The 20,501-nt window shown below is 41.4% G+C and overlaps 2 protein-coding genes across 9 annotated transcripts in view; one reads left to right on the top strand and one right to left on the bottom strand.

The window, feature by feature from the left end:
• The first annotated feature begins 963 nt into the window (after nt 1-963).
• ckmb (creatine kinase, muscle b) lies at nt 964-13,220 on the top strand. Its single transcript, XM_063492907.1, has 9 exons — nt 964-1,092; nt 9,808-9,920; nt 10,133-10,229; nt 10,634-10,788; nt 11,044-11,176; nt 11,281-11,452; nt 11,941-12,064; nt 12,165-12,354; nt 12,663-13,220. Exons 2-9 carry the CDS (start codon nt 9,828-9,830, stop codon nt 12,839-12,841), a joined length of 1,143 nt encoding a protein of 380 aa, XP_063348977.1. The 5' UTR covers nt 964-1,092; nt 9,808-9,827; the 3' UTR covers nt 12,842-13,220.
• Nucleotides 13,221-13,393: 173 nt separating this feature from the next.
• The window catches only part of mark4b (MAP/microtubule affinity-regulating kinase 4b), a 58,422-nt gene continuing 51,314 nt past the window's right edge, over nt 13,394-20,501 (bottom strand). For 2 of the 8 annotated variants that reach the window (XM_063494270.1, XM_063494269.1), the window contains exons 17-19: nt 18,465-18,509; nt 17,402-17,441; nt 13,394-16,835 (exon numbers count right to left, since the gene is read on the bottom strand). In XM_063494270.1, coding sequence (XP_063350340.1) covers nt 16,502-16,835; nt 17,402-17,441; nt 18,465-18,509 — 419 coding nt within the window. In that variant the 3' untranslated portion in view covers nt 13,394-16,501. The remainder of the gene's footprint in view (nt 16,836-17,401; nt 17,442-18,464; nt 18,510-20,501) is intronic. The other 6 variants (XM_063494274.1, XM_063494275.1, XM_063494271.1 and 3 more) reach the window with 6 other exon arrangements.

Below are 20,501 nucleotides of genomic sequence, written 5' to 3'. Positions count from 1 at the left end.
GAAATAGTGCAGGTTCATGGGGATTTTCCCAGCAGGACATAGCAAAAATAAAAAAGTAATTCGATACCATACAATATACTTTATTGTCCCCCTCAGGGAAAGTTGTTGCTACTCAGACCATAAAAGTCCCAAAAGGTTCTGTCCATCTGGACGTAGCGTTTTTGGTGGGAGAAACGTTTCGTCACTCATCGTGACTTCTTCAGTCTCAGCGTGAACGAAGGTCAGGGCAGAGCTTTGTTCTCTCAGAGATGGCTATAGGAAGTCTTTTAGGAACCACATGTGTCGCCCCCTGATGGCCTTTAACCCTTTAAGACCTACCATAGAACCAAGTCCGCCAGAGCTTATATTATATTTTTACATGCTGTAGTGCCAATTTTGGGAGCATTTCAAGTTGATATACATCAATACAACCATTATAGCCCAAATTTTAATAATATGTATGCATTAAGTGCATAGTAATTACATAAATTGCAAAAAAGTGCAATAAACTACAAAAAATTGAAAATCGTTTTTGTTTTTTTAACAAATATTTCTAGTTAGAGAAATTTAAGAGGCTTATCCCTCAAAACTGTAAATACAAAAAAGTTGCACAAACTAGTTTCCCACCACAGGAAATTTATTTGAAGTGTCTTCATAGTTTTACTTTTGAAATACACCAATTTTTATATACTGCAGGAAAAACGAAAATAAATATTATAGTGCAAATTTGCAAAAAAGCAGCATATGCATCAAAATAAACTATTTCCAGCAGTGCAATTAGAGTTCTAAGCATCCCAGAAACGACACAGAAAGTCATAAAGTCAAAGATAACTTTTAAAAACACCAGTATAGGCTCTGAGGCCCTGACAGTAAAAAAAACTACATTTCCGCGAAAATGACGTCACTTCCGGTTTCGGGCAGGTAATGGCGGACATGCGAAAGTTCGCGCTGACGTCTATTCCAACGTAGGAAGTGTTATGAACAGCTGATCGGATCAGCAAAACGTGTTTCTGGAATATTATGTTTTTGTTGCTGCAAGCGCTTTTTATGCAGTTTTTGCAAAGCTATATGTGGAAGAAAACCGTGACCTAGGACAAGCTGATGGCATAAGATGTAAGTACAACTTCTCCAGTTTCATATGTAAAAAAAATTATTGCTCTAGCTTACGTGGTTGCAGAGCTACCGAGATTTAAAAATAGTTACGCAAATCGGAGCGGGGGCGCTACGCTCGGCTCTAAAGGGTTAAAAAATGCAGCTTTAGAGCACTTTAAATTAGCATCAATTTGCTGACTCAGAAACAACATCCATGTTTTTAGAAGCTACATCGCTCTTCCCCTCCTTTCTTATTTTAGATTAATTTTTACTGATTTTTGAAGTAGTTTATTATGCAAGAGCATAATGTACGAATTGTCTTTGAAAATTTTACTGAATGTTTTAAAAATTCTTAACCATAAGGGAGACGATCCTGGGCAAGGCCAGAACATATGTGTCAGATCTGCTCGCTCTACACTGAGGGCATGTTGAGGCTATATTCCTCATCTCATTTTAGTATGGTTGTATAATTTGTGTTTGCCAGTAAGCACTGGGCAGAAATATGTTTCATTTAGTTGGAAACCAAAGAGCTGGGCAGATGAAATGTAAAGGACAAGATCATCAAGGTCAACATGATTCATCTTCTGGGAACCATGAATATCAAGTTTTACTGCAATCCATGAAGTAGGTGTGAACCAAAGAGGGCTATCCCTGTGCTGCTGGCATGGCTAAAAAAACGACATGCAATTGCTTAAAAAGCCTTTGCAGGTTCATGATAGTAAATAAAGTCATACATGTGAAGCTGAAAGGAAAATTATGAATAATAAATACTGTGAGTTAATCCCAGATAAAACGTGAATGCCTTTTACAACAAAACTCTGTTAAATATTAACTGTTTCCTGGTGTGTGTCTATTAAACCGTCTTCTTCTCCGTCGACTCAACTGACGGCGAATGAATGAACAGAGCGAGGGAATGCGTGACTTACGACTGAGTCAGTGCAATTCAATCAGGAGAACTGGCACTGGAGATCCGAGGGCCGGTCAGGCGGGGCTAAAGATAGACCTCCACGGTTCACCCCCGAGCTCCCCTCACGAGCAGCTCGTGTTTCACTGAAGCCTCACCTCCACAGCCTCCAAAGGATTCACACCAAGATCACAGACAGTCACAAACTGGGATCTGAAAAGTGTATAAACTAGTTGCATGATGTTGTATTCGAAAAAACCCCTCCCACTGTGTTCCTCGGGCACACACAGAACACAAAAGTGATGCTGCAGTGATGGCTCATCATCTTCCTGTCATTCTTCAATAAATCTCCCTGCTTTGTGTCCATTCTCTGTTGGTTTTGATATCACTTACTGATCACTGAATATGGACACTAGACTGATAAACACGCTCTGAGAACTGGTGATGATGCACATTCAACCTCTGATAGCAGTGACTTACATAATTTTTCAGGTTTTTTTTTCCTGTGTGTATAAAGTTTAGGCAAGTTTAAGAAGGAAATCTTTTACTTTCTACTGTTAAATAAAATGAAAATAGAAAGATATATATTTAATACATTAGCCACAGTGTCAGGTGGTACTATAAGGATTCACACTTCCAAACATCTGGACAGACTTTGATTTACAAACACAGAGGAGTCTCTTTTAAAATCAGGAAGAACTTTCTGAAAAATGTTCTAATTTCAACCAACCATACATTCAAATGGTAAATGCAAGTCCTGTCCTTACTGAGAGTAAGTTAGTGCATTTGACTTTATTAAGTTTGATAAATTTTTAATTGATTCAAAATGTATTTACCTTTATTTCTCTCACCCTAACTGGAAACGGCAGATGGCCCCGCCCCTCCCTGAGCCTGGTTCTGCTGGAGGTGTCTTCCTGTTTAAAGGGAGTTTTTCCTTCCCACAGTCGCCAAAGTGCTTGCTCATAGGGGGTCATATGATTGTTGGATTTTTCTCTGTATGTATTATTGTAGGGTCTACCTTACAACATAAAGCACCTTGAGGTGACTGTTGTTATGATTTGGCGCTATATAAATAAAATTGAAATGAATTGAAAATTGAATTTATTGCGTTTTCTGCATTTTGCAGCCACATGCGTATTAGTTTAGTTCAGCATCTCTACTTTTGTTTTTCAGTTATGAAACATTTCTGCACTGATGTGTAAAAATTCATCACAGTTATTTCAAGAAAAATATTTTCTTTGTGATTGTGATGATTTTTTCCAGTCATGTTGTGTTCAGACTTGAATTTATCTAAATATGTCAGATAGTTTCTAATGTTTTTATTTTATTTTTGTAGGACAGCGTATTAACAGGCCACCATGAATGCAACTTCTGCAATGATCAGTGACTGTTCAGTGCTGCTCTTCAAATGTTAGTAAAGCCAGTGTTCCTGTAAGTGTGCAGTCACTGGACACAAGGATAAAAGAAAAAACTAAGAATCATCTCCTAACATATGGAGTAAATTCTGTACTTTAGTTTTTCCAGTTTATTTAAAAAAAAGAGCTAAACTAAGATTATAGAAATTAAATTAAAAATTAATTTTATGTGAACATAACAAACACACCTCTGAAGGTGACGTTACTCACTTGCAGAACTTTTTAAAATAACCTAAGTGCACCTAAATAAAGAAAAAGCAGTTATTTTTCTTCTTGTTGTCCTCATCAGTGTTTTACCCTAAACTAAAACATACATATACATTATTCTTCTTCCGTGAGCCCGGCACTTTTCACTGTGTAACAGCCTTAACCTTCACACGATCCACACAGGTCCACAGAGTTCTCTTACAAATGCCCGAGTCTATTTGCAGGCGCCGCAAACTGCTAACATAATTTTTTGCTCCTCTGGCTCAGGACTTGTTAGTTCGAAGCTGTTAGTCCAGATCAGAAGCTAAGAAGGCACGAGCATCCCGAATCCTGGCTGCTGCCACTTCCTAAGATTTCTAACATCTTTCATGAGAGACTTTATGAAGTTATCCCAGGGATTAAGAGGTGATTTTGTTTCAGGTTAAGTTCGAAACAGCACCACGCCTTTGAAGCATCACAAACTTTAAATCCTCTGGGTTTTATTTATCTCTCTTCTCTGAATACAAGTACCACAACAGCAAATTAAGAAGCTGTAAGTTGCTTAATAACGAAGAAAGAAATATCACAAACATGCATCAGGGGATGCCATCAGTGGCCTAGGCTGCCAGCTGTTCCTGGCAACACCCATGTGTGAATGTGTGAATGCATGTAGCCCTCAGCTGCTCCCTGAAGCCTTTGCTGTGAATAAGAATCTACTATCACGCTGAAGCCGACCCAAACAAAGTTTATGAAATACTCCTTGTCTCCTGCCTTAATGCTCAAAACAATATCTGGGAATCAGGAAGCATAACTGGTCAAAAGCACAAATAAACATGATGACCAAAATGTTTACTTTTAATAAGTAATCTTTTAAGTGTTAGTCTAAAACTAGGCAAAAATATAAGCCTGTTGTTACTGATTATAATAAGTTATGCAACTATGCATGCACACATTTGCACACACACAAACTGAATCTGTGCAAACTATTTTATCCTGTTGCTTCATGAGTGTCAGAGCTAATTTACAAATCTTTTAACAACACATCGCTTTAACATCAGGGGAAAAAAACAAACAAACTTGGATTATGTGCTCACGTCAATATCGTGTTATTCGGTATGTAAGTGCTTCTGAGTTTCAGATGAAAATCATTACAAATGAGTCACACAGTGTTCCTGGTTTACATAACTGTCCTTGGTGCCCGTTTCCCCCAAGGCAGCTGCATGGCTCTGGGGGTGTGTTGGAGGGCGGAGAGGTGGAGTGCAGTATGGGCGAGTGCTGGGGGATAGGGTGACAGTCTAAACTGGGATGCTGGAGCTGTGCCTCAGTGGCAAACGAGCTACAGAACTAACCGGTCTGAATGGGCTGAAGACACACACACAGCAGATATCACACGTCAGTCAGCCTGACCTTTGAGTTTTATTGACGAGGATTTGTGTTGAAAGGATGCAGTGGAGGGTAAAGCTGCACATTAAAATGTGAAATAGAGTTTAGAGACCAGTTATGGGCTGCTAGATATTATATTATTCATGCACTTGAATCAGATATGAACGGGTATCCCTTTGTTTTTCATGTTAGAGGTATGTAGGGGATACATTTATTTGTTTGCTGACTAATTAAAAGCTATGCATGAGTGTCGCTGTTTATATTAAAGAGCACACACTGACGTCCTGTTACTGGTTGTTATGGTAATAAGTGGGTGCACATTCATTCGTGCGAGCGCGTGTTCACAGCGGGCGAGCAACATGCAGCGACATGAGAGAAAGACTAATTTGGAAAGCCATGTCTGTGGATGGTCAGGCCACAGCTGTGAAACTGGAGCCCGAGTGTTGATTTAGAGCAAAGGAGCAGAGACTCAGGGTGACTCTCTAAAGTCCTGCACTCATGAACACAACACTCTTGCAGAAATCTGAAGCTACAAATGTGCAGAAAAGTGTTGTGTGAAGACAAAAGTTGTTCCACACTGACTGTGAAAGTACACTGAATCACAAATAATCCATTTATATTCAAGTGATAGCAAATCTTTAGAAAACTGGGCATTTAAATGACCGGTGGACCGTTTAACCTGAACACAGTATGACGTCCCTGTGACGGTTACTAAACAGAAACGTCTTTTGTTTTGTCTTTGGTTTTGTTTTCTCTGCAGGTTTGAATGTCAAACTTGTTCTGCTACAAAATAAGCTGATTTAAATGCTCCACACTCTGGGCTCTACCATGAAATGCTGTGCATTCACTGCTACTCACAACGACTTCAGAAGCACAAGTTAAAGGTGACCTGCTATGCTCACTTCCACTTCCAAAGACACAGTGCCCAAGAAGACCATATAAGGAAATCTGTGTCGAGCTGACATCAGCTTGATGCAAAGGTAGCACAAAAAGTTGTCGCTTTCATCTGACAGGTATCACTTCTAACTACCCAGACAAGGGTAGTTAACACTTATAAGTGATTTGTAAATCTCAGTTTACTACAGGAACCTCTCTCAGGACAACAAGAGCTGCTTCTAAAACATGGAGGTCAAAGAAAGTAATGCTAGAGATGTATACATAATCTACTCGTCTTCTAAAACCCAGCCAGCAAAGTCCGATTCTTCAAAGAGAATAAGAACACAGACAAGAAGACTGCAAGTATCACCCATTAAATTACACTTATTAACATTTATATACAGCACACAGTGTCCGGTTAGTTCACTGGGAAGATGGATGTCCACAGGCGGGCTGTGAGCTCAGACTGCAGGTCAACATTTGTCCTGCAGGCTGGAACACACTGCATGCTTAAGCTTAAGCAACCATGGTACAAGTGATATACTTACAAGTATGCTACAAGTCATTTCTGTTCTAGATAAAGCTGCAGCCACAAAGAGTTTAGAGGAAGGAACATGAGCTATGACTGCCACAGTCTCAGAGACGTCAGCAGAGCTGTGATTATTGTAAGATGCAGGGTCGGTGTTCCTGCTAACATGTAGTCATGCTGATTCCAAACCAGTTGTGCAGCTTTGTACAATCTCCTTCTTTTGCACTAAAACGTCCCCCGTGCTCTTTTTGCATTCATCTGTTACATATGATTGACTTATTGCACCAATTTTTATTCCCATCACTCTGATTATTCATTTAGTTGAGAAGATAAGAGGTTTATTTGGTGAGATTAAAGGGATAATTGTAATCCATCTCTTGATATGAATGCATAGAAATATGTGAGATATGAAATGTGGCGTAATCTCAGTTATTGCTGTGCTTTGGGGAAACCTGGATCTTACGCGAGACTGCCGTTTGCGTCACAGCGCCTCTCAGCTCCACCCCACAACGTCTACTTTCTGTCACATGATGTGGATGATTTAGCATCTGTCTACGTGTAGATTACCCAGGTCTATCATATTACTGCTGGGGGAGTAATGATGCTGGCGCTTGTACAGAACAGAGCAGGACCTGAGGTACAAAATGACAGCAATCTGAACCACATGAGACAGGATACTGAGTGGAACAGGTTAAAATCCAGAGGAGAGAACAGGAAGCAGACAGACGCTTAACTTCTCACATCTTCAGAGATAAACATGTAAAGAGGCATTCAGGTTTTCTCTTCTCTGACTTGCCAAATGTTTTGAGTTTGCACAGCCTGTCACTATGCATCCCTACATCACACAGGGAGCTGTACCCCATATCTAAAACTCACACATGGAGACTCCTCCACTTAGCAAATTGGTCGATGAGAGGGCCACAGCTCAGTGAAATCCAATCTGTAATCCAGAATATTACGGTGATGTAATCCAAGACAAAGTAGTTATTTTAGCTGCTAAATGTGATAACAGGGAGAACTCCGGTCACTCTGCTCCGAGAACACTTATGAAACACGAAAGCAGGGTTCAAATGCCCATCAGAGCCTCCCACTCTTACTGTAACAAGTGACCAAGTCAAACCAGATTAAAAGCTTCATGCATGATCGACACAAGGCTGCACAGTATTAGCCTGTTTAAAAAAACAAAACATATTTTGATTACAGCAAAAATTACTTTTTAGTATGTTTTTAATTAAAAACATTTATAAAAATTGATGTTCTTCCATATTTTTAAGGGTTGAACTAAGGAATTTCCTCCTCCCACTTTTTCCCCTTTTTTATTACGGTTTACAAAACAAGATATATTTTTAAGGACTGGTTAACATAAAAAAAAAATGTTAAACATAAAAAAATAAAACAACAGATGAGGCAAATGTTCTTCTAAATTGGTATTTCACAGTATCTTACTAAATGCTAGATACATATATTCCTTTGCATGACTTTGGGATTTTGACATTTGTACCTTTTATCTAAATTCAGTTACCGGTACAGTTACGCTGTAACCAGGTTAAATAACTTGGAACATGTGGACACGATTTCCCTGCTTTGCATGCATATAATACACAGATATTTCCAGATAACCGTGTCCTTTCCTGCAGGCTGCTATGAAACAGTTACATGCAGACAGAAGGTGAAAGGTTGGACCTCCCGCTGCAGCTGTTGCCTTGTCTGTCCCTTGTCTCCAGTGTTGTGTGATCTCGGTTCTTGCCTTTTAGAAACTCAGCCGGGCACGGAAAACCCTTTCTGCCCAATCAAATGAGGTGGCCCCAAGTCCAGTCAGCCAATAGCAGCAGAGGTCTGAGTATAAATACTTTAGTCCATCACCTGGTAGAGCTGGGCGACCCCTATATTTGGTGGATAGGATCTGATCCCGGGATCTGTTACTTCTTTCTTTTCTCCTAAGCAGGTAAAAGAAAAAAAAAAAACCTGAATGCAATGTTTCAGTTTGACTTTTTGGTAAATGAAAGGGAAATACTCTGATGTTTTTCCCATTTAAATATGGATCAAACCTTTTGAGAACAAAATTGGTCTGAGAGGGCAACCAGAAAACTGAATGGTTCCGCACCGCCGGCGAACACCGAGCCATGAAAACGTACTCCCCCTCTGCATTTCTGTCTTGGATTTCTGTGAAACGTTTTTTCTGGCATGGAAGCTACTAAAATAAACTTTAATCACTCTTCTACCGATGCACACTGTAGCCTGAAACGTAGGCATTTCTTTGAAAGACGGGACATTCTTGGATGTGAGCAGCAGTATGGGGTTGAGGGCATATCCATTTGTAGTGCTGTAGTGTCGCGCCAGCAGTTGCGTCTATCTGTCATCTGTTGCTGACGCCTGCAGCACTGGCTTGAGGTATGTCTTTGAATAGTTTAGGAGCGCTTGATATAGTCATGGAACTTGCACAGCCGTCTGTGTGGCATGCAGGCTTTGACCTTTTCGCTGCACCAGGTGTCATCATCAGTTTAATGCACCTCCACCAACTGAGCTCGGCCTCAAGAAAAGAGACGCTGACAGCAAACAGAAAAAGAAAGAAGTGAGGAGGAGTTGCATATTTATTCTTGATAACAACCTGATTGATTTTGAAGCTGCAGCTCCGGTTGCCTTTTCAGATTCCTAAACTGTTATTGAATTAATTTCTGCAGAAGTTAAAAAGGTTATGTGACCGAAGTAGTTTTCTTCTTTCTTACTGCTTTTTCTCAGCTAAAAAGGAATTAAATAAAATAAACAAAATAGATCATAGAGCATGGAAAAACAGAACTCAGAAATAAATGAGGTTCACCTCATTTATTTCTGAGAATTAATATTTTCTGCTGTTTTCATTTTGTTAAAACTATTTTAAAAACTGAATTACTTCTGTGGAAAACTACTCCATGCAGGCTTTTGCCTCCCTTGGAAGCTGATGTTACGCTGAATTGAGTGAGATAGGAGAGAAAGCCATTCATCATTATGAGCTTGAGGTGGGACGGGTGCAGTGCAGGAGGGGGCATGACTATGCTATTAATAATGTTTGCTGTGAGGGGGAGACAGGTGGTGGGACGTCAGAGAGAAAGGAAGAGCAGGGTGAAGAGGACATAGACAGCACAGCTGACAAAGGGGGGGGGGGGGGGGGGGGGTGAAGAAGACAGAAGGGAGAAGTTAAAAAGTAAAAAATAAAGATCAAAGAAGAAGACGGACAGAATGAAGACTCATAGACGGGTGTTCACTGCTCTGTTAGGCTCTCTTCTAGTTTCTTTTCTTACATAACCACACCAGATGGACACCAAGTGATAACTGGTAAATTAATTAAACACATTTTTTTCATGGATGCTTCTGTCATATTATTCTGATAAGGGAAACATTGCATGATCCCGCCTAAATAATTAAAACAGCACACTGTCCTCTCCCCCCCCCCCATCTCCTGTCAGGTGGAGTAAGAATCACAGCCATGACGAAGAACTGCCACAACGACTACAAAATGAAGTTCTCGGTGGACGACGAGTACCCCGATCTGACCAAGCACAATAACCACATGGCCAAGGTACAAACCCTGCTCTGACACGGTCTAAACATGGACACTTTACTGCCACACACATGGGCTCAGATGCTATTTAGTTTCAACGAGACATGATTCGGGGTTTTGTTAAGATGCATGTCACAAAAATGCTGTGATTACTTCTTTCGGGATCTCTTAGATTTCACGGTAAAGATAGGCGAGTCACATGGCTGACCTGCATGTGTTATCTGCTGTAGGCGCTGAGCAAGGAGATCTACGGCAAGCTGAGAAGCAAGTCCACCCCCAGCGGCTTCACCGTGGATGATGTCATCCAGACCGGTGTCGACAACCCTGGTAAGAAGCAAAGGCAAACAGGCACCACGAGACATGAATAACTGTAGCACAACCTGTAACCAAATATGACCTGTGAGTAGGTTACTGACATTATAGGTTTTACTTTGTTGTTGCCGGTTCAGGAACGATTCACTTAAAATTAATTCATTTAAATTTTTGTTTACTTTTAATATGGGTAGTGTTAGTCAGGCTGTAAGATTTAAGAAGTTCACACCTGTACAACAACACAGCACAACATCCCAGACTCGTCAACATCTGCTCGTCAGGCTAGTTGTGTTAATGAATTTGACCAAACGGACAAAGATTAAGAGTGAAGACATTTCCTGTATACTTTTTATTTTACTGCTACTTTATTTGATATACAGCATGGTAAAAATCTTTCCTATTCTCTTTCTTGTCCCAAGGTCACCCCTTCATCATGACTGTGGGCTGCGTTGCTGGTGATGAGGAGTCCTATGAGGTCTTCAAGGACCTGCTGGACCCTGTCATCTCCGACCGTCATGGTGGATACAAGCCCACCGACAAGCACAAGACCGACCTGAACTTCGAGAACCTGAAGGTGAAGAGTCAAGTGATGCATGAGTGTTGTTCAATATTCCACATTTACACCAGCCTAATCACCTTCATTCCCTAAAGTGTGTTAAAACTGATTTACTTACTTTATTTAACTTAGAAGTTAACTTCCACATCCCTCAAAATGTGGGTCCACATTTCATTTCTTTGAGTTTGTCAATGAAAGACACATTCATTTATTATAGAAACGAAATCAAAATATATACTATAACACAATTATAATGTCCGTGTTGTGTTGCAGGGTGGTGATGACCTGGACCCCAACTATGTGCTCTCCAGCCGTGTCCGTACTGGCCGCAGCATCAAGGGATTCACCCTGCCCCCCCACAACAGCCGTGGAGAGCGCAGAGCCATCCAGAATCTGTCCATCGAGGGTAAACGCTAAATGTCAAACCTATAAGAATAACCCACATGTTCATAAAACTCAAGATTTTATTCACAGACTGACATCTTTGTGCTGCACACCTTCCTTCCTCAGCCCTGTCCAGCCTGGAGGGTGAGTTCAAGGGAAAGTACTACCCCCTGGAGGGCATGACTGATGCCGAGCAGGAGCAGCTGATTGCCGATCACTTCCTGTTTGACAAGCCTGTGTCCCCCCTGCTGACCTGTGCCGGTATGGCCCGTGACTGGCCTGACGCCAGAGGCATCTGGTGAGAAACAGAGATGGGAAATCAACCATTAAATCTGAAGACAACTCCATTTTTTTCCTCCTCTTTAAAAAGCAGGGTGATCAGATACGTGCTGTAATCAGCCGAGACAGCAGCTTTTCTCTGTTTATGAAAACACAAACACATTAGAAACATCTGAGAGAAATTCTCCCATCTGCCCTTCCTCAGCAAATCTTTGACATCATTACCATCTGTCTGCATAATATAAAGAAAACACCAATTATTTCTTCTTTTAAACATCTCTTAAAGCGTCTCATGTTTACTGAAGCTGCAGTTTAAACTTACATCATTTAAAGAATTTTTAAAGGATGTAACTCATTTGACTACATCCACAGAGATCTTCAAGGTCAACTTAACAATTTATTGGTTGAATATAGAGAGAAAGCCTACAAGTGTGGCACAAACTTCTTTAAGAAGTGCTGCTTGTTGCCTGTAAATCAATAAAACTGAGCTGGGTTTTATTCTTCTAGGCACAACGACAACAAGACCTTCCTGGTCTGGGTGAACGAGGAGGATCACCTGCGTGTCATCTCCATGCAGAAGGGAGGCAACATGAAGGAGGTCTTCAGACGCTTCTGTGTCGGCCTGCAGAAGGTAAAACTCACAAATAGTACTTTCTATGGTTTCCTTTTTTGGACTCGCTGGGCTCTTAAACAACCGTAGGATGAATAATTTCTTACTCTTCACCGTTCAGATTGAGGAGATCTTCAAGAAGCACAACCACGGCTTCATGTGGAACGAGCATCTGGGCTACATCCTGACCTGCCCCTCCAACCTGGGAACCGGCCTGCGTGGTGGCGTGCACGTCAAGCTGCCCAAGCTCAGCACACACGCCAAGTTTGAGGAGATCCTGACCAGGCTGCGTCTGCAGAAGCGTGGCACAGGTGCGGAAAAATGCTTTTGAAGCTATAAACAGACATATTAAGCATTTAGTGTACAAACAACCATCTCAGTGTCACTTTTTTGGGAAGGATGATGTGTGTGTGTGCGTGTGTGTGTCTAAGTTCCAGTAAAATTACTTGGTGTCGGAATGAGCCTTTAATTTCACGTCATCCAGCTGTGCCTCTGAAACAAGCTGATAAACGGGAATAGTTGTCTTTGCTGATGGCATGTACTACGTCAGTGGCTAAAGGGTGACTCCTCCTCCCCCTACACCTCCTCTTGTTCTTATTGTCCTCATCTTTTGACACAGGCGGTGTGGACACAGCCTCTGTGGGCGGCGTGTTCGACATCTCCAACGCTGACCGTCTGGGCTCCTCTGAGGTGGAGCAGGTCCAGCTGGTGGTCGATGGCGTCAAGCTGATGGTTGAGATGGAGAAGAAGCTCGAGAAGGGAGAGTCCATTGATGGCATGATCCCCGCCCAGAAGTAAAGTGGACAGACATCCCACGATCGAATGACTGTCGGAGTTTGTTTTGTTTTTTTATTTTATAAAAAAATGAAGCGGTAGCCTTGTTGTAAAGTTATTTTACTGGTTTCGGCCAACTGGCTACTTTCTGCTTTCTTCTTTCCGTCAACAGACACTCCACTTCTCTTTATCCTCCTTCCTTTCTTACTTATTTCTGCCAACATTACTCCTCTCATCCTCTCCTCCACTTACTTTGGTTTCTTCTAACTCTAACCATTTCTCTTCCCATCTTCTCTGTAACATCCTGGGATCAATCCATGCATAGTCTGACCGTGGCTATGTACACACACACCAAAGGAATTTTTTTGGGGGGTTGTACAATATAATGGACTATTAAATGATGCCCCATGTGACAATCAAGCTTCCTGGTTATGTCATCTTTTCTTTATGGGATCTCCTGACAAGAGAACGTTAATTTCACTGGCAGCAAACACGATTCTTGAACACTAATAGCTTTTTTTGGGTGCACAAATTTCAATTCAAGAGGTAAAAAAAAAACAGACATAAAATAAGAAAGAGGTTGAAAGTCTTTATTTTTGTGTGACACGTTATTTCCAAGGAGACATGCAGGATTGCAGGTCGATCATTTCTGTAATTTCAGCCCATAAGTTAAGTTTTACTGATAACAGCGACGGCTTTAAACACACTACACAACAGAACTGTAGCCTTAAAGCGCGGCCCTAACCGTATCTAGAGAACAGCCCCACGGGGCGAGGCTTCGTTATACGCGAAATAAAAAATAAAACAAACAAAAAAGAAAGAAATCTGCAAAACTAGCCCTAAATCACAGCTTCACATTATCAGACAGCGGTGGAGACCTGCCGCGGCTGAAATCTCCCATGAAACAGATAAATTCCTGTAGTGAAAGATCACAAATCTGCTCTAACATCCAACATTTCCATTCCCAGTGTTTGTCAGATGCTGCATACTTGAAAAGGACAAGTTATAGTTGCGTAGCTTTATAGAGTTACAATAGACGTACAACAACCTTTTGATTTTGGAGTTATCAGTGTCCGTGCACCAATGTGTGATCACCGTAGCGCTAAGCGGAGTTTCTGTTGGTATAATTTTGGTAACTATGATCTTTAATGAGCAGCAAAGTGTTTTTTTTTATAAAAGAAAAATGAATTATTAAAGGTCATTCAAGGTCACATTCCCCCTTTAAACTACTGCCTCATCAACGCGCACGCCACAAGCTTTGACAAGGCAGGAGTTCGATTGGTTAACAGTCAAAAACCTCTTACAGCAACACTTAAGTCTGGTTGGTCAACAGTCATACACCTTTCAGCAGTGCTGCAGTCTGATTGGTAAACAGAGGATAAAGTCTACAGTTTGGTAAAGATGTTTCAAAGAAGAAATCAGTGTAATAAAGCACAAAAAAAGACTGATGTAAGACAGATTTTCATTTGAGTTGAGAGTTCATCAGAAATTTGGTACTTTTTAAACGTACCTGTACATCGGTTCCCTCTAATTTGGTTACAGTAACGTCACTGTAACCAAGTGGCACATCTACCTGGAAACCTGAAGACGTCACAGCTGGTTTTACCATGTAAAGTCAAGAAGCCATATAAGCAAAGAAAGACATTCAGGATGATTCTTAGTATTCTTTGTAGTGGCCTTTAAATGGGTGAAAGAAAAAAGGGGATATTAAAAAGAAAAAAGGGGAAAAAGTGGCTAAAAAAAGAAAGTGCTCAACAAATTTCAAAAAGGTTCCAGCAATAAAAAAATAAAAATAAAACAAACAAGAGCCCTGTTAATCGTAATCAGTGCTTATTCAAGTCTTGATTCTTGGCTTTGTGTCTGCATTGCACTACACTCAAGTGAAGCAGTGGCAACAGGCTGGGATACTGTTTCCTACTGTTAACTACCCAGTGAAGCATCAGCTCCTACACTACAGCATTTGTTTGGGGATAAAATTATGAGGAAAAACACCTAAAGGTCTCTTTCTTCCTTTTATGAATGTTTTTATTAAAAACATGAGTCATCACTTTTGGAAAATGGACCAAGTTTTTAACCTCTCAACATCTGCCAGCTCAAGCGTTTATGGTTAGGTGAAGGGAAAACAGCGATTCCAGGGTGAACTGATAAGACTTCATGTGGCTAAAACCCAAACCCTGAGCAGGTCATGAGTGATCTAGGAGACTGTCAGAAGTAGGAGGTTAAATCATGTTTGGATTAACCTGGTAAAACAGGAAGTGAATCTTTTTTTGTTGCCATTTTTTAAAGAAATATTCTTTTTTAAAATTTTGATGGGCAAAAATGTATTTTCATTAAATGCATTTTACTCTTTATTTACTGGAACTATTTTCATCAGAACCAGTGCGTAGGAGTCCTGAAGCTCCATTAGCAGAAATGTATATGGCATTCATAGTTATGTTTACATTAGTGTATAAGCACATGTAACTACGCATTGCACATTTTTTAGCTTAACTTTAGCCATTTGTATCTACACAGTGAGAGCTTGTCCTGCATCCAGAGCATCGAACCGTCAGTTGGGTCAGACTAAGAAACCCAAACACCGGCTCAAGAGAGAGCCTAACATGTGGTTGTGGGGATGTTTTCTGCAACCTCACTCTTAGATGCTACAAAATCCTACACACTGGTTGTTTAACTTGTGTATCTGTGTCACAATAATGCACTCCGATTGGCTTGTTGTTTTTGTTTTTTTTAAGAAAAATACAACATAAAACTGACGAAACCAACATGGATACAGGGACTTCCTGTTCGGTATTGAAATTAATTTCTTCTATTGCAAGGAACACATTAAACTTAGCACTTTAAAGGACAAACATTTGGTGAAGTTGTATTTGTTTTTAAGGATCAGAGCGAACGCTTAAATAATCAGGTTGGTCCTGTATTATTAGGCAGCTTTGCTTGTCTGTAAGCGCTTCACCTGCCAGCTATGAGCCCAGAAGGCAGAGAAGCAGTTTACCTGAAATGATGCAAACATGTCAGACTCCCAAATGAGCAGAAACACCGGTTTTGTTCATGGATGGGCAGAAATTCTGCAACGCTTGTCTTTGCATTTCTGCATGTCTCCCTCTAGAGGCCGGAGGTCACACTACGCCCTCGCTTAAATATGTGACGTTTGCCAAATGTCTGCCCGTTTTAAAAGCACTAAAGAAAGAAAATAAACTTAATACACAAAAATGAAAACATTTCTTTAAATAGCAGCTCTTTAAAAAGGAATGACAACAAATATGATACAAAAGGAATAACAATGTCAACAACAACAACAACTTATTCAGCTCCATCATTCGCACCATCCCCATCATCATCATCAAATATGAAATCATGAAAACAAAAACAGTCTGACTCTATGGGCTCGTTTTTTTATGGTGGTGGTGTTAAGCAGGGATTGTAGGTCACTGACAGCTCCAAGGTCAAGGGTCATCATAAGCCTGCGGCGGTGGGCTATCCACATCTGTGTATCCATTTGTCTGCCTGTGACTGGTGGCATCAGAAGAAGAGGGTCTTTGGCGGAGGCGAGGCATCATTAGCCACGCCAGCTGAGGTGGAGCCCAGGGATGAAGAGAAGAGGGGTTGTGACCCTTCTCCTCTTCATCCCTCATCATTCATTAACCTGTCCTGTGCGTTGTCAATCTGCCCCACCTCCGGTTGCCCTCAGAGCTCCAGCTCCTTGGACACTTTGGTGGCAATGTCTCTAAAGGCTAACGGTGCCCCCCAGAGGCGCTTGAACTTTACACCGCTGCTCTGGCCCAGCCCGCTGGGCAGCTGGCAGACCTCAGCCTCGAAGGCCACGCGGGCCCCGGCTGCTCCGTGGGTGCAGGACAGGAGGAAAGGCCCGGCCAGGTGGACCTGGCAGCCGCAGCCCTGTGCCGCCTCACGCAGCGCTAGCACCACCTCGGCCGGGTCGCGGGGGCTCCGTACCCTCACATCCCAGCCGCATCGGGGGGTCCGGGGCTCGGCCGCTTTCTGATGCCCAGATAGATGGCGACTGAAAAGGTTAAGAAAAGGGAGGGGTGATGCAAATGGAGGAGATAGATGGAAAGTTTTTAAGAGAAGAGCAAAGGCGGAAGAAGAGATTTAAATGTAGGATGATGAATGGTAAAGTGTAAAGACAAGTGATTGAATGTGTGGTTGTGTGAGAACATGAGTGGTTAGGGGGAGGGGAGGAGAAGAAAGACAATTAATATCACACACATCACTGGATTTTGATTCTGTTCCTATGACACAGATGAGTCAAAGTCTATTTTCTACACTAACACATAATTGTTGTTCAAATAAGATATGAAAATAAACATTTCTTCTTTAAAAATGTTTTATAATGAGTAACATGAAAGTGGTCAGTGTAATCAATAATTATCGCCTGTAATGGACTTCTTGTTCTGGAGCAACACATGACAACAAACAGCATAAAACCTGTTGGTAAAAAATATAATTTAATCCATTTTCTATTAGTCCAACATTATAGTTCTATTATCTACCACAAGGAGACACACTCAGCATCTACCACCACACCACAGTCTGTTTGCTAATGTTAGCCTGGTGCAGCTGGTTTACCTGCTGTTTTTAACCTGAGACTGGGCTGGAGCAGCTGAGGCTGAGAGGGAGCGCACACCAGTTTGAGTAAAATACAAAGAGACCGAGACTCAGTTTACAGAGATTACAGTACAAGAAATGAATGCGACCTCTGAGCTATGATTCAGTGGTCTCATGTGGCTTTTGATTACTGACAAAAATATTTTTGAATGTCAGCCAGAGGTGAAAAATATCTCTGTGTGCTGGCCATGATTTCTGTTAAAGTATGTCTCATCTCTGTAGCCTCTGAGTAACAAATAAATGAAGAAAAGAATAGACAGCAGTAACAGCCATTTATAGCAGGTCACATTTCTGATACAGAGGTTTACATACGTCTTTTTATTTTTTATTTAAGATGCTTGCAAGGAAGAGACTTTACATGATGTATCAAGTTTTGTATTTGCCTTTAAACTTAACAAAGACTTTAAGATGATCATGACTAGATGTGCTATAGCACATTATAGAGACTGTATAGAGGGAATAGAGCAGGTAATTATACAATACACTGAAAAAAACAAACCAAATTTTAATTACTCTTTATACTGCTGAGTAACTTAATCTATACCAAACAGTAAAGCCTAAGATTCTCTCCTTAATCTACACTACATGGATGGGATAATTTCCTTAATTAATAATTTGAATTTGAAAAATAACTGGTAACTAAAGCCTTAACAAATACAGCGAAGCACCTTTTATCTGTAACAGTTCGCAAGCATTGACCTTTGGTGACAAATGTGACTGAGGCACTCACACTGCTGAGCTTTCTTATAAATAGCCTGATGCGTTTCATTATTCATGACCTGTTTTGGCTGCGTAACGGGAAAAAAAAAAAACACTTTGTAGGGTATCGAGGGTTACTTCTGCAAGCCTGCATCACATGTGAACCTGTGATTGGTGAAAACATCGCTCTGCTAACTGAACCCTGAATTCAGTGAGTGTGCACGATGTGTCTTTCTGCCTCCTGCGTGCTTCGACATGTTTCAGTGTGAAAAATAGCCACTGTTGGAACTTTATTTCCTGTACTGGTTAAAACATGTTTACTCACCTTGTGACCGGAGATCTGCTGATTCTCTCAGGTTCGTCTGTGACCCTCAAGAAGAAAATAAAAATGTATCTGTTAGAAATCAATCGGCCAATCGCTTTCTCACACAACCCCTCCCCTTCTACACCCCCCACCCCCATTTCCTGTCAATCAGCTGCACAGCTAATGGACCAATCCACTAATCACGACACAGAACATGATCTTCAAATCACAGATGGATCACCGACCTGCACTCACTGCACTGAAACACTGGATGGATGTGAAACCACAAAAACGTGACCGACAAAACGAGTGAGAAGGATGAACAAATGCCGAGCGGGTGAATTTATGGCAGCAGACCAGGTCTCAACATATAGTTTGTGTTACACGACTTACGCAAACGCAGACTTTAATGCTGGTAGAAGCACAAATTAGTGAGTTACAAGATACCAGCAGGGTGCTCATGAGCTAAATTTGTACTGACAGCTTTTTCACAGGCTTTATGACTGCATTTCACGACTTTTGTTTTAGCTTATCGCAGAAAAATACTGGACAAATAGACTGCCATTTTCTACTCCTACTGCACTGCGAGCGGTCGTATGCATCCATTCACGCACACACACACACAGACCACACATTCAGACAGTGCTCTATTCTGTGCACGCTCTTTTTTTATATGATGTCCACACTCTCACGCTGATGGACGCATCAGCAGCAATTTGTGGTTCGGTGTCTCGCTGAGGACATTCAGACTAGAGGAGCCAGGGATTGAACCACCGGTCTTCCGGTTAGTAGATATAGTACACTATAACATAGAGCCTTTATCTGTAGTTTGGATTCAGGAGACAGAGCCCTTTCTAATTTTAAGATTAGGATTCAAACTTTCCTCTTTGATGAAGCTTATAGTTAGTTAGTTCCCATGATGCACTGAGCACTTCTTCTTCTCCTCCACCCTCTTTAATAGCTCGTGCTCCATGTCACTGACTTTCTGTCTGCTCTCTCCTTTAGTTTGTGCTGTCTCCAGGACCACATGATTTGCTACGATTACACTCACACAGACGGGCTGGTTAATACAGTTCCCATCTGTGTCCACCGGGGGCCACTGTTGCTATTCACGTACTTGACTGATGGCTTCCTTCCCGCCAGCATGGCAACCTGATCTCTATTCCTGGAAATGGGGGTGACTTTGAAGGAGCCAGCAGTGAGTTTTCACTGACAGATTAAGTTTGAAAAATGAAACCTAATATGAACTAAGATGACCGTTGCTCTGACTAAGGAGCTGTTGTGGTGCAGAGGTTTTAATCAGAGCTAAACAAATGTTTAGATTGCGTAGCTCAATGTTTTGACTGCGTCACACAAAATAAAAAGTAGAGAGCAATCCGTCCTAATCCCCAGGAATAACCACTGGGATACACCTTTACGGGAAAAAGTTATCCAAGTAATTATTGAGCAAATATCTTGAGGGGAATTCTTTAGGTTTAAGAACACTAAACCTGACCATTATAATTGCAGAGTTTGAGGTGCTCTATAAAGATTATGACCTTGACATCTTGTCTGTGTAAAGAACGAGAATAACACTCCTGCTCCTCCAAAACAAGGAGCATCACATTCTTATGAAGGAATTCAAGTGTTTTGTGAGCAACGAGTGTGGAGTGGCAGACTGACCACTCTTCTGCTGTGAGTCAGTGACTGTGTGCAAACGCTAAAGTATGTAAACTGCAAAAAAACAGATTGTGTGGGGGAGAGAGAAGCAGAAGAAAAAGAAGAAGACAAGGACGCAAAAAGGGAGAGGAAAAAAGACCGAAACTGGGACGAGAGACAGACAGAGACAATTTGCAGCAGTGTAACAGAACAATCTGCTAGTATCGTGAGGGAGAGCTGTGCACGATCCCAGTTTAAGACACAGATAAACTGTGGTTATATAACTAATCCTGGTTTAAGACAGCAGTGATGCTGGGTCAGTCGGTTAGGATGACTGTAGCAGGCCGAGATGCTTCTTACAAGCCTCTGTTCCTGCGGAGCGCTACGACACATGCTGGGTACATTTACAGTCACGGTTCA

Source organism: Pelmatolapia mariae, linkage group LG14 (assembly GCF_036321145.2).
Source record: "Pelmatolapia mariae isolate MD_Pm_ZW linkage group LG14, Pm_UMD_F_2, whole genome shotgun sequence".
Classification (NCBI taxonomy): Eukaryota; Metazoa; Chordata; class Actinopteri; order Cichliformes; family Cichlidae; genus Pelmatolapia; species Pelmatolapia mariae.
Note: the sequence above shows the minus strand (reverse complement) of the source record. Positions and strands in the feature narration are given on the sequence as shown.